This window comes from Sinohyriopsis cumingii, chromosome 18 (genome assembly GCF_028554795.1).
Source record: "Sinohyriopsis cumingii isolate HCF-2022 chromosome 18, ASM2855479v2, whole genome shotgun sequence".
Taxonomy (NCBI): domain Eukaryota; kingdom Metazoa; phylum Mollusca; class Bivalvia; order Unionida; family Unionidae; genus Sinohyriopsis; species Sinohyriopsis cumingii.
In genome coordinates this window covers 43,237,989-43,252,827 of record NC_142978.1, presented here as the reverse complement: position 1 = coordinate 43,252,827, position 14,839 = coordinate 43,237,989, and the positions used below count along the sequence as shown (strand labels likewise).

The window sequence follows — 14,839 nt, the reverse complement described above, 5'->3', positions numbered from 1 at the left end:
TAAAACATGTCTACTTTGGCAGAACATGTAGTCATCATCTCTGGCGAGCTACAAATAAATTTGAAAGTATGTTTAAACTGCACTGGTAATGTACTTTTGTTTCTTAATCCAATGGCCATTCTACCTACACTTGTAACTGAATCTTGTCTCTAAAATCTATTGTCATGGTCTAAATCATAATAATAGATATGGGAGTGTGTGTGTGTGTGTGTGAGAGAGAGAGAGAGAGAGAGAGAAAATACAGACAGATAGACAGACAGAGACAGAGGGAGAGAGAGAACACAAAATGCAAAAAACGCCATGATTACCATTCACTTTGAAAGGAGGGCAAGCATGACAAAGCCTAGATTACGACACAGTACCCACCCTAGAATTTTCCCAGGTTGGGAATTTGCTATCGAAATGTCTTCTTTTTCAATAATTTGTCACTCTCCAGCAAGAAATCATTTTTGTTGTTTTGGGGTCTTTTTTAAAATTTAAAACAACATGGTTTAATCTCCACGATTTCTTCGTTTATGAGTTAGGGTTATTTCTTTCTGTATTGCAGTCTATTACTCACGAGAACAAATCAAGGACAGTCACAACCTCCTTGACGTTTGATTTGGTTCAGGAAGCCCTCTTCGATGCAGTGTTTTATGTTGAGTATTCCTATGGTAAACAAGAACACAGGTATCCGGTGAAGCTCAATATGAAAGGTGATTATTATTGTTATAAAAATTATCTTACACATACAGACAGACACACACACACACACAGAGCTGTTTGAGCTGTCGGGGGGGGGACATTATATATATATATATATATATATATATATATATATATATATATATATATATATATATATATATATATATATATATATATATATATATATATATATATACATATACATATACATATATATATATATATATATATATATATATATATATATATATATATAAAATCCTGTTTGGTTACAAGTCATCCTCCCACTTTATGGCTATATATTTTACTGTGACCTGCTTATAAGTTGCGGTGAAAATTTTGTTGTAAGATTCACTAACCGAAGTTTAGAAATGAAACAAAAACAGGCTTTTACAAGTTCCACGGGGTTTAAAGAGAAGAATTATGATGTAGGTTGGTCCTGTACAAAACTTGTGACAAATTTATACAAACTTACATCCAAACAGATGTGACAGACATCTTGAAAATCTTGTCAATACTCGGCCACAAAATTGAAATACTTATTAATATTGGGATTTCACACTTTGTATTGTGTCTGGATGGGTCTAAATGAAAATGATTTCAACCGGAAATCAAATATCGCTTGGTGATCATCTGGAACTCCTTTGCATTGTTACTTCTTCTGAATTGATTGTCATATTCACGAGGTTTTTACCTAAAGACTTGAGATGCACAGTTGGACCTAAATGAAGATGATGTCGTAATTACTGCATTTTTTTATTATCATTATTTATTATTAGTTTATTAGTATTTTCGCACGAACAGTTTGTTGGATGTATAAATTCTAGTTTCATTGTTTCATTCATTGGTCCTAGTGTGCCATGAGATTAGTGGTAGAAGTGTGCCTTTAGAATAAAGGTCCCAATGTGACATTAGACTAGTGGACCAAGTGTGCCGTTGGGCTAGTGGTCCCAGTGTGCCTTTTGTTATACACATGGTACTCATATTAGACCATTTGTCCAAGTGTACCTTTTGCTATTCACAATTCTGCAGTAATTGTCAGTATTCAGTATTTTAATGTTTTTGGCCGTTTTGTTTGTCTGTCCGTCATACCATCCATCATACACACCTTCAAAACTTTTTAAAATATTTCAAATTGGGTACATATATATGACTAGTGGTCCTGATGTGCCTTGTATTATTCGTAATCCTTCAGATTCATTGTGTTTGCTTTCCATTTGATATGTTCATCATTCATCATTCATATTTTCATTCCTGGAGCATAACTAGAAAAATGTTAGACATGTTAAACTTGTAGAGTATGACTTTGATAACTTTGTTATTCATATTTCTTGGTTTCAATATTTTTCCCTTCCTTTTGTTCAATAATCCATCCATCCATCATTCTCCTAAGTGAAATTCCTGCATCTTACCATATATCTTTCTTTAAAACTTCTTACATAGACTAAATTTTTTGTCCAGGTGTACCTTTTCTTAAAACTTGCTTCTTGTATTAGAATGGTTGTCCAAGTGTTCCTTTGTAGACCTGTTGCTTGTATTAGATTGGTTGTCCACGTGTGCCTTTCCTGGTGTCAGGATAATGTGACTGGGTGGGACATCATGCTATATGTATGCGGCATGATGCCCCAGTGCTAGACATCACTATAAACTGCCACATTGCAGACATCGTAGCGATATGACTGAAATATTGTTAAAGCTACGTTAAAAATCCAAATCACATCACACAGGTGTGCCTTTGGATATTTATAATTCTTCGGATCCATTTTTATTTGATTTTATTCCTTTGGCTGTGTTCATACATCTATCTTCCATCCAATTGTTTCCAGGGTAAAACTCCAGAACTATTTACTATATTATTGTGGCATTTTGATTATGATTAAACTAATGGTTTAGTTGTGCCTCTTACTATTCAAAATTCTGCAGTTTTAGTACTTTTATCGTTTTCATCTAAAGGGGACAGAAGGCAAAGGGCGACACAATTGTGTCTCCTTAATATTCGGACGTTATTTTTGTCACCCCAAAATGGGTTTGTTATCAAAATGGTTATCATATGTAACATCTGGATTGTGAACCGAGTTAATCATGTTAGGTAGATGAAACTTATACGTACTTGTTTTGTAAATATACTTCGTTCAAAATGGAAGACCTTATATTTGCTGCATGTAAACAAAGGTGCGTTATGGAGACACTGTATAATTTAAATTCTGTCTGTTTCAGGACACATATATATCCATGACAAATTAATGGATCTCTTTCTAGGTATTGTGAAATGAAGTGTTATATTATGATTATAATAAGCCCTGCCTTTAACTAGGTAGCTATGTTATATGATTTAGTGATCGTGCGTTTGTTGCATAAATCGAGCAAAGAAAGAATGACAACCAGTTATTTTGAGCATGCGCAGCGCACAAGCGGGAAGATGGCGGACGAGGATTCCGCGCTACAATGTAAGTATTGTTTTGTTATGCTAGAATAACCTTCGAGCCTTTTCAATAAGGATATAAACAGTAACCTATTTAACAAATGTCCAAGTAATGTTTTTTTCAACTATGTTATTAATCTGATTGATAAAAGTTCTTTTGAATATGAAGTTGACTGACTTTGCGCTAATACTAAGGTGATTATGTAAATTGTAAGTTTCAACTGGAGGATCAATTTAAGATAACAAAATTCCTGAGTTGCGTAGGCTAACTCATCAGTCCCAAGAAACAGTACATGTTGAATATACCCCTGTTGTTATTTTAAAAGAATAATTCATTGAATATTTTTACAGATCTAGCTGTTAAAACGTGTTCGTTGCTAAACAATCTACATCAAATTTGTGGCGCGAGAAAGATGCACACGATGCCATTAGTAGTTAATGGGGCCACTTTAGCGTCAATGGGAATTAGCATTACAAAACCCCCTGGACCACTTTGGCGTCAAGACTTTTCAGATCACACTGGGACACGTTTAGCTTCAAGAGGAATTGAACATTGGGTGGCGTCATGAGATTAATAGGGTCAAAACCTTTTATAGGGTGAAATGTATTTGCAAGGACCAAGGGTTGATAGGGACAAACATACAAATACACAGCTAAACACACAGTAAAGAGGACAAAAATGTTCTAAAGAAAGACCCACAGATAGAATAGAGACTCAAGAAAGAAAAGTCTATTGTTTGGGTTCAAAACATTTATTTAAGTATATACATGGGCTCTCTGGCCTGTGCTTTGGTCTAAGCACTATCCATTTAATGCATATACATGTGGACATGAAACAAACCTATTTACCTGTTGTTTAGTTCTTCGTTCTAGTAAACTACTGTTTAAAATTAAAGTTTACTCCTTTCTCAAATCCCTTCATATGCATATTATTACATTTAATGTTCATTTATAAGAAAAAGCTAAAACAAAACAAGGAACAACCAATCAAATAGGACAAAGTTCATGTTTCTCTCTACATCCGTCGCACACGTTGTTAAAAATCTGGTCAGCTACCATTTGTGTCCCAGCGTAGATGTTTCCTATCACTTACTCCAATTCATTAGTAAATATGATGTTATGTCTGTCGTGCTAGGTACACTTATCGGTAAGCAAATCAAGTGCAGTCATTTTCTTCTTCCCATGGAGGTACAACGTATGCCATATGAATGGTCACTTTTCCATCGGTGATGTCAAATTTGTCTCTCATCGTCTGCACGCCTTCCATAGCCCTCAAACGTTTGGAAGAAGTTAGTTCTGCAGGTTTGCTAAACCCGAGACATACAGGCGAGTTCAAACTGTTGTGATACATACATAGGCTCAAACGAATTCGATCTTTGACTTGGCAATGACATTTGATTTCCTCTAACAGTGACTCAAGTAGGTATGTAATGAAACCGGCTACTTCCTCGTCTGGAACGTCAGACGAGGAGTCTTTAAATTTCACCGTGTATGTGTAAGTTGTCGTCCTAAATTTTCTCTCGGTCGCTGTCTGAGTCATTTGGATGCTAAAATACTCCTTGAGGTCTACTGAATCCTTTCCCTTCTTGGACGCGCTTTACTGTGACGGTATGGTGGTGAAAGAGGTCAGTGATGTTTGTTACTTCTCTTTTTTCATCTGCATAGAGTGATTCATGTTTCTCGTCGCTTGTCCTCGCAATGAAGTGTCCCTCTTGGAGGTCGTCCCTTTTTATACAGGGCAATATCAGCATGTCCATAAGGTAAAGTCTTGTGGTCTGAAAGTTGCACTAGTTGCACGTAGTTTGTCATGGCGTTAGTACATAAACAACTAAGATGTGGTACTAGTTTGGTGATGTGATCCTGAGGCATAGCATCACACCCGAGTTTCTCGTTGGACTTAAGTCTTACGCTCGATACTTGCTGTTTGAAAGGATTAATTTTTCTTGATTGACGTTGGAAAAGACAATGAACTATCGGTCTTGGACGTTGTCCCTTTATATGTGCCGACCAATATCGACGCGACCGTACGGCAAAGTGAAGTGGTTGGGAAGCCTCACTCGCTTCAGGTACACGATTTGATACAGCTTTTCCAAGTGTCGACTGACGATTTGGTGAGTGGGTAAACGTACAATCTTGTTCGATTCACTGGTGATCACTTTAAAGTTTTCATCCTCTCCAGACTGCAAGGCTTCTTTCAATACGCCAAAGTTTACTACTCTACTGTTGCGATAATTGAGAGTCAATCCTTTTACTTTACACTCGGTGTGCACTTCTCCATGTGGGTCCAGGTATTCGTATCCGTAGTTTTTGGGACCGTCACTAGCAAAACTTAGAATCTTGTCGTCGTAGTGTTCGTCCGTCCAGGCTCCTAAACGGTCTCCTTCGATGTCAGGGTGACGTTGACAGGGGCGATCGATGTAGATGCAACTGTACGTGTCAAAATATAGGACGTGATCACTTCAACAGTTCTAAAGCTTCGTACAATTTTAAGCGAGCATGGGCTGTCACGTAGGCCGCAATGATGACATTTCCAAATTCGTCGGCTTGTACAAAGTCCAGTTTTCCTTCGTAATTGACTAAGATCAAATGCTCACGAACGATATCCACGCGTTTCATGTATTTGGCTTTGTCGTGAATCATCCGGAAGTATCGGGAAGGTTCTGTCAAATACTCCGTCTTGGGGAAACACGGTCGTTGTGTCATTTTTCCCCACAGGCAATTTAACATCACTTTGGCAAACGATCGCCTTCCTTCGTTTTTCTCAATGTGGTTTAAAGTGATGCCTTCCTGCTCCCAGTATTTCTCTTTGAATTTCATTTGGTCTTCGGGACATGGCACCAGGAAGGATAGCCACTGGCTTCTTGTTTCAGTTTCAAAAAGGCACCCACGTAGTCTGCGATAATGCCTTTCTGAGTCTCGTCTCCCTTGTGGTATTTTTGTGTCTTGGGACAGTGGTAAATTTCGTACACTTCTAACAGCTGGTATAGCATGTCTAAGAGCTTTGAACAATTCCACGATGACCCACGTTCCCGTCAAGGCGCGTTCTTCCTGGGTGTGCTGACAAGGTTGGTCTTGGTTGCATGAAACCGTCTGATTGAAAGACGGTAATAGGCACATGCTTGTATTCGCACAGGTGATTTATGTTGATAAAGCGTTATCACCCACTCTAGACAAAGGTGTTTACTTGCTGTCCAGCTTTTGGAATTTTAGTCAGGGCTTGTGCTTTTTTATAGTCACCAGCTGGGGGATTGTCTCAAAAAAACAATTTCTTTGGACACAGCCCAAGTTAAAGCAGATATACTGTATGCACTGTACAACATACCTACCACTATAATAGGTGCAATTTTAAAAAATGGAAAATGAAACCACATTGTTATTTGAGGCATAAAAATGTTATGTAAGTTGTTTAGATATTTATCTGTAGATTTCTTTTATTATATGTCAAATATTCCAGTATAATGACATCAGAATAGAAGGTGTTTCATTCTGATTTGGATGGTATTGAGCATGTCAGGAATTTGACTTAACATTTGAGCAGAAGATGTAACGTCGGCTTTACTAGTATTACTATTGCAATAGATAAAAATAATTCCACAAAATGAATTATAAATGAGATATATAATAAATTGTTATTATTATTATTAGTGTTGATCTTAAAAATCTAAGTAAATATCTTTGTAAAATTCTGATTAAATATCAGTCGATAATTTTATAATGTTATTTCTATTTTTACTTTTATTCATTTTTATTTTTTATATTTTAACTGAATGTATGTACTGTCCTGTGTGACTTTACATGCAAAGATAATTTTTTCTTGATAATAAATAAACGAATATTAAAGGGAAAAGAAATCTAAAGAAACTGTTTAAGACAACAGAAATAATAATGAGGGGAGGTTGGAGCCTTTGCATCCTTGATTTTCATTTGACAACATGGTAGCAATTTGACAATGAGTTCTTTTGCCATTTTAGGGTGTGATGAATACTTCGTGTCCATCCTAATGTTGTGAAAAGAATGCTGTGAAATTATTTAAACTCATGTATTAGGAATTTTGTTCATGATGCCCACAACATTTGGAAAAAAGACAAAAAAGAAAATACTAAAAGTATTTTATCACAGAGGTATGTAACTGCGATCAAAGTTAAATTCAGGATGTAAATTACACCATTTTATAGTTTATGCTTCATTTAAATCCTTGGACCACACAAAAAAATTTTAAAAAATAAGTTTGTACCGACCTACCTACCCTAATTTTGTTTCCAATGTTCGTGTAACCACAGCCACACATTTTTTTTTTATTTGGCCTTTCATGTCCACCAGTGCCTTAACTGCTGTGCAGCAGCATCCACTGTATAGATATCTCACTGGTTCTTACACTGATGCTGTTATTTTGGGTTTAATGCCATTTTGCAAGATAGAGGAACAACCTGGGAAAACCTTAGTAGGTTTAGTATCATAGAAAATATTGACAATACCATTTTAGACTTGGAATTTTTCTCGTCATGAGGAACCTTTTAAAAGTATGGACAGTTTGGTCTTGCAATTATTTTTTTTATAAATTTCAGCATTGAAAACCCTGTAAAAGAATGTAGCCAATTTTCAAGATTGGCACTTAGTATTATTCTTAATTTCTTCTGCTCAGTTGATTGGGGTTAGCCATGCAGAAAAATTCTCATGAGCTTCTCTTAAGCTGCACATGAGAACCTTGTTAATCATTTATGCAAATAGTGTAGACCTTGCAGGCTTATATTTATCTCAAAATCTCAAATAGACATTTAGCTGGAATACAATATTACTCGAGGATAATTCTAATGTTTAAGGCCCCATCTGCACGATGTATTCAATCTATCTTAAACAGGGGTATCCAAAAACTGAATTTTATACAATTTCATGTAGCCATGTACAAGAAACAGTTTTATGTTAACATAGCTCTCAATTAAGTTAATGAAGATTATTTTGTTATTTCCTATAATACCATTTTGTTACATTAATATTACCAGATTTATTCATTTTTAAACGTGGTAAATATAAAAAAATTATTAAAAATAATATTTGTAGATTTAAGATAAATAAATGTCATTTCACGGATTGAATGTTTCCATAAAATATCAATATTATATAATTAGTATTTTTCCAAAATAAGGAGGGCAAAAATCAAACATTATTTTAAAAAAAAGTCCATTATTCTGAATCTTTTGCTCTCATCATACATGTCCTTGTTATTTATTACTGTTAAGTGCTGTTGTGAATAATATGAAATAGTGTAATTAAGAATATTCTTCTTTTTATTATTATTATTATTATTATTACACCACTCCCTCGATAACTCGCGCCCAGATAGCTCGCAAACCCGCTTATAACGCGGGGTAAGGCGTGGATCCCATTTTTTAAACCATAAAATGCCAAAAAATGTATCACTATTTGTTGAACTTGAAGAAAATCGTGATCAAAATTGGTAACGGAAACTTTGATATATCGCTCGTTTTATCATCGAAAACGGTAGATAGGACCTGGAAATTTTAATCAACATTATGAAATGTCAACTTTTAATAAGAATTCATATAATTTGTTACATTTTCTTTTCAAACGACATTCTTAGTACACCGCAATTACCGATATTCAAAGATATTTCAGTCAATGAAAAATGTCACTTATGCATAGAGGAGACATTACTTTAATAAATAAATACCAATTAAATAAAAAAGTTATCAAAAGAAATTTGTGATCTAGTTCTATCTTTTAGTTCCTTTTAAGTGTAATCATCATAAATGCAGTGTGTCCTCTTGTAATTAAACGTAAAATGTGTCAATCTACTGTAACAGCTATGTCCGCGAGCGTTTCTTCGAGAACCTAATTAAGTGAGCAACGTGTTTCGATATAATAATAGCGGAAACATTTGCCGCATTGTTGCGCAAAATAAAAAGCGGGTCTCCTTTTATATATCACGGTAATTACATCTTTTGACTCAAATTAAGGAGGTGGAATAAAAAAAGTTAAAAAGTATGCAAATCCTAGATGTCAAACAGCGGCTCCGGTCGGAAGTTGGGTAACTCGTTTCAGTTGATCAGTGGAACACTGATACATTTTATTGTGTACGTAATCTATTAAACTTCCTTAAATTCACCTACTCAGTCATAATTGTGATTAAAGATAGCAAGGCAACCAAGCAAAATGAGTACTTTGTAAAATAAACAGCTTCGTTTCAGAGATACGGACCACTGTGGGAAAAACAAGTTTCAGATAATTCCTGAATTCACACATAGAGATATCCTCAAGGATGATAAGAAGTTTCACTATTACTTGCAATGAAATCACGGCATCAATATTTTACTAATTGAAAAATACAAAAATTTAGTTTCCATGTAGACGATTGTCTCGTGAAATAAATGTTGCGTCTTTTTGATAAAAGGGAATCTTGTTTGATAGTGTATCAACAGTTAGTCGGGTTCAATGCTTTGAAGACTCCTACTTTCGTAAAATACTACTGTGCATCATTCCGGGAACCAGACTAATCAGCAAAACAAAAAGCCATGACATAATACACGAATGTTTTCGCGAACTGTGTTTGGTTGTTGAAACCAGTTGCAATCATGATATCGATCTTTCAGACGTTGGACATTTTGAAAATTAATGTAATTTATAGAGAAAAACGAACAGTTTCATCAGAAAAGGCGCTTTACTGACAATTTTTCTTGACTCGATAATAAAACAAGGCTTCAGCCATTAAACATCCCAGTTCCCCCAACCCAGCGGTTTTATGGATGTCTAGTGGGTTTTTTGGAGGTCCCTCGGTAACTCGCGCCATCCCTTATAGTGCGGTCTGTGTTTTTGGACCCTGATGTGCGCGATTTATCGAGGGAAAGGTGTAATTTTTATCTTAATGAAAATAGTTTAGAACGACAAAAGAAAAGTTAATTTTGTTCACTTTGGTTCAGATGCTGCACTTTTCAATTGATGCACGTAAAACACTAGTCCCACAGACCGACCACTCCGGTGGCCTAGTGGTAGAACGCCCGCCTCGGATGCGGGAGGTTGCGGGTTCGAACCCAGGCCAAGTCATGCCAAAGACTTACAAAAATGGTACTAACAGCTGCCTCGCTTGACTCTCAGCATGACATCATGCTACATGTCTGCGGCATGATGCCCCGGTGCTGGACATCACTATAACTGCCACACTGCAGACATTGTAGCGATATGACTGAAACATTGTTAAAGCTACGTTAAAAATCCTAATCACACATATACACTATCCTATGCTGCCACTGTGTCGTGTCAGTGAATGCCGTGTTTTCAGTACATGATTTGCTGATTTACCCAAGATAACTGTGGAAATACTATAACATGGGGTGCGAAAGGATAGATGAAACTAAGACTAGTAAACTAGAATAGAGTACTTGACAACGCCATAAGCATCCCATGCAATACAATGAACAGTCTGCATTGCGGTAATACACATTTTACATTTGAAAATTTAAAACAAATTATTGTTAGATCGTGCCCTGGATATCGTTGTTTTGTTGTATTTCTAATATTTAATTTGTTTTGTTTTTCAGCTTTGGTACAAAACATAGTCTTAAGAGTGAAACCGACACGAGTGGAAGCAAAGCCCGGGGATGTCATTGAGTTTAATTGTCAAGAGAATTCGAAAGATGTGTTAGTGCATATCACAAAGCGGGTCAACTGGAAGCATGTTGCAAATGATGGAAGGTCCCATAAGATAACCGATGGATTTTCCTTAGATAGTAAAGTAGATTCAACGAAATATTCGTTTTCCCACGGACCCGCAGAAAATAGTGATACCAAATATTCTTTCCGGCTGAAGATTTTAGGTACGTCCATATGTAAAATTTTTTATATATATTTTATGACAAAAACCCTCCATTTCTATGGATTTATTTCTCCATTTTGTGTTAATGTGATTGCCGACTGCATTATTGCATCGATAAAAAGAAGTTCCGAAATTGTACTATTATTTTCTGACAGCAACGTCATTTTACAAATTTAGACTGTATCCAAAATTGTGTATTTAATGAAAATTAATAACTGTTTTCCTTTGAAAATGGAGATTTTTTACTTTTCGTAACATATTGCCTGATTACCTACTCGGATTGATACAGCGTGCATTCCTGGGACATGACAGCAAGACAAAACTGTCCAACAGACGTAATATAGTAACACGTTTAAACAAAAAATATTACTGATTGACTTAGTTGTAAGGATCTGGATTACTATTGTTGTGTATATCTGAATTTACATAGGAATTACTGTATGTTGGCAAAATTCCAGCCTATTTCTGTAACAGATGATGCAGCGAAATTTCAAAGGTCAGTTAATTTTATTTTTCAAGCAATGCCTAATTTCTCCATCTCTTTTGACATTAATTTGACTGTGATAAGAGCTAAAATCGCTACTTTAGACAATTGTATTACTATATGAAATCAAGAATTTCGTTAGAAATGTATACCGTTTGCCCGATGATATTATATAGGTGAAACAGAATATCGAATGGAAACCGATCAAGTAAGTTCAGTCACTGACAATATGCGAGATTTATATGCGAAGCTAAGTATAAAAAGTTTAGTGTAAGTATTTTAAGTCTATATTTGTTGTTTCGGGTTTATTTCTGTGCATTCTTTATGATGTCCTCTCATTCATTACGTTACTGTATACTTGATGGCAAACAATCATGATACATTTAAGATCTATTCATCCTGATTGGGGGGGTGGAGTGGTAGAGACAGAAAAGAAAAAAAATGAAATTAGTCTTAATATGGATATACAAGTCTGGATAACATATATAAAGCAGATGTACTTCTTATATGGAAAATGAGATAATTGCAAATCCTATTCAAATTGAAAATGTTGCACACTAGTTTCAAATCTGAGTGGGCATAATCATGCAGAAATAAGGATTTGGTGAAAATTTCTATGACTCTTGGGCTCTAGTTTCAGGAAATTTAGAGATTACCCGTTTTGCCCCTATGCAACATTGCTATTAAGGACCATTGTAAAAAGTGATGGTTAAGGGGGAGTTATAAAATTAGTTAAATAAATGTTTAAGTTCCTTTAAAAAAATGAATGTCTTATCAAATTCACCCAATGAGATAAGACATATTCGTCTTTTGAGAGAAAATGTACCCCTAGTTCAACCGACTTCAGCATTCCTCAGTTGCTTTTTAAACAATGAAATGGTGGTCAACAGTGTTTGAAAAATACGACCACATGATTCAATTGGATTCTAGTCCGTTACACTTTGTAACTGTGTCAGTATTGGGTGACAACTCTGTAAACACTTGAACGTTTGACCTCGAATTCTACAGTCGGTGCTGTCAGAACAGATGATTAGTATATGGAAGTTAGATGTCATCTCCCATGCTCTAAATAAAAGAATTGGTGTCTTACATTGTAGGACTACCAACACGTAACATCATCTCGACTGTATTGATGTCTTACATTATAGAATTTCCATGATATAATGTTCTCTTCTCTGTATTGATGGCTTGCATTGTAGGACTACTATAATATAATATCATCTCCCCTGTATTAATGTCTTACATTGTAGGACTACCGCCATTTAAAGTCCTCTTCCCTGTATTGATGTCTTACATTGTAGGACTACCGAAGTCCTCTTCCCTGTATCGATGTCTATGATCGTAAGGTTACCATAATATAACGTCGTCTCCCCTGTATTGATGTCTTACATTGTAGGACTACCGCCATTTAAAGTCCTCTTCCATGTATTGATGTCTTACATCGTAAAGTTACCATAATGTAACGTCATCTCCCCTGTATTGATATCTTACATTGTAGGACTCCCATCATATAACGTCGTCTTCCCTATATTGATGTTTTACATTGCTGCACTATCATAATATAATATCGTCACCTCTGTATTGATATCTTACATTGTTGAAATAACATAATACAGTCTCATCTCATCTAGATTGATGCCTTACATTCTAAGACTACCAACATCTAATGTCATCTCGTATGTATTATACTCTTACATTGTAGGACTAATATCATATAATAACGTCTCCACATTGTAAAACTACCATAATATAATGTCATGACCTTTGTATTAATGTCCAACATTGTAAAACTACCATCATATGTTATGCCCCATGTATTGATGTCTTACACTGTAGTATTATCATCATATAACTCGTGTCCCATGTCTTTATGTTTTACCATTGTAGGACTCCCATCGCATAATACACTAGCAGATCTTGTTCCATAATGTTTTCTTCTAATTAATTTAAAAGACCAGTGTAAACGTTAAATAAGTTAATGCCGGCGCATCACATATGATTGTCAGCAGCACGTTGACTAACAGTTCTTTCGTATAAATAAAAGCAAAACTGCTGGATGTATTTATTTGAATTCTTCATTTCAGTTGTACTTTCTTGTGAGAGCAAAATTCTAGCAGTGTTAATTTAAAACTTAAGAACGGGCATGTAAGTAATTGACTATGGTAGAAATACAGCCGTATTAGATTTTTACTGAAAATGTAAAAGGAAAAACGAAACAAAAGCAGCTTTAAAACATAAGCTAACGAAGAGAATAGGGATTTTCATTTTAAACCTATAAAAAACGGGATGGATAATCCCACTTAAACTTTTGTACTTTTGTAATCTTTAATATTTTATGTCCTAATAAGAGGCCTCGAATACGACCAGATTTGTCCCCTAATCTTAAACGTTAAGAGTGGAGAAGCAATTTGCTAAATCAAAAACATAACAATCCTTGTCTGTGTCCGTAACCTCGAAAAACTGGTTAATGAGCATAAAAGAGTCAATAGTATATGTACCATTGAGAGGAATCTGTTTTGGCACACTACTGTAAGACCAGCTGTTGGATCTGCATGTAAACAAGGAAACGAAATTTTAACATCAGGTTTTATACTGCAGATAAAATAATATGAACTATATATTTGGCTACAAACCATTCAACATGTATTAATACCAATGTGACCCTTTTATTTCACATCCAGCCCTACTAGGTAATGTCTGCTGGTTGCATGCTGTTCTGTTTAGAGCACATGATACACATTTGTTGTTTTCTCCCACATGCATGGATAGCAGATTCAGTTTTTTTATGAAATTGGATTTCGAATTGTATAAGTCTTCAAATCCTTGTGCGAACCCTGGAAAACTTAGACCTTCTGTTTTTAACCCTTATATGTGCATATTCATGACATTGGAACTCAGATCCATCATTTATTTATGTCACTTTTACCTTGGTAAGGGCCTGGTCGATGGACTGATTAAACGGGATGAAATGAAGTGCTACAAAATGAATTTGATATTGTAGTTTTACTACCGATATCTAGTTCTAGTTTTCTGTTCTTTTGCAGGTGTAGGTGATGACGATGATGGTAAATATGTCTGTGAAAATGAAGACAGTACATTCACAGTACTCAGCTCTAAAGAAGTTCGATTCACAGTCGTATGTAAGTACTGAGAGACATAGGTCAGTATAAACCTACATGTCAGTTTACCAGGCTGAGTTATTGTCAGACCCATGCTAGAGGGAATCAAGACATAACAGTTACGTTTCTGACCGCGGTGGTGATGTAAGCATTTTATGGTTTGGTTTTAATTTAAAATATTGCATCGAGCTTTTTGGTGAAGCTTTTCACTCGATTATGTTTCATAAATCCCCTGACGATATACTTCCTGGGGATGAATCGTTAGGAAGCTAAAGTAATTCATTCTGTAAGATGTGTGT

The 14,839-nt window shown here is 35.4% G+C and overlaps 1 protein-coding gene across 4 annotated transcripts in view; it reads left to right on the top strand.

The window, feature by feature from the left end:
* Positions 1-14,839, top strand: part of LOC149776505 (uncharacterized) — a 60,335-nt gene that overhangs the window by 28,938 nt on the left and 16,558 nt on the right. For all 4 annotated transcript variants that reach the window (XR_016416052.1, XM_089940939.1, XM_089940937.1 and 1 more), the window contains exons 6-8: positions 548-695; positions 10,663-10,938; positions 14,466-14,561. Coding sequence is in view for 3 of the 4 variants with exons in the window: in XM_089940939.1 (XP_089797065.1) it covers positions 548-695; positions 10,663-10,938; positions 14,466-14,561 (520 nt within the window). In the remaining variant the exon portion in view is untranslated. The remainder of the gene's footprint in view (positions 1-547; positions 696-10,662; positions 10,939-14,465; positions 14,562-14,839) is intronic.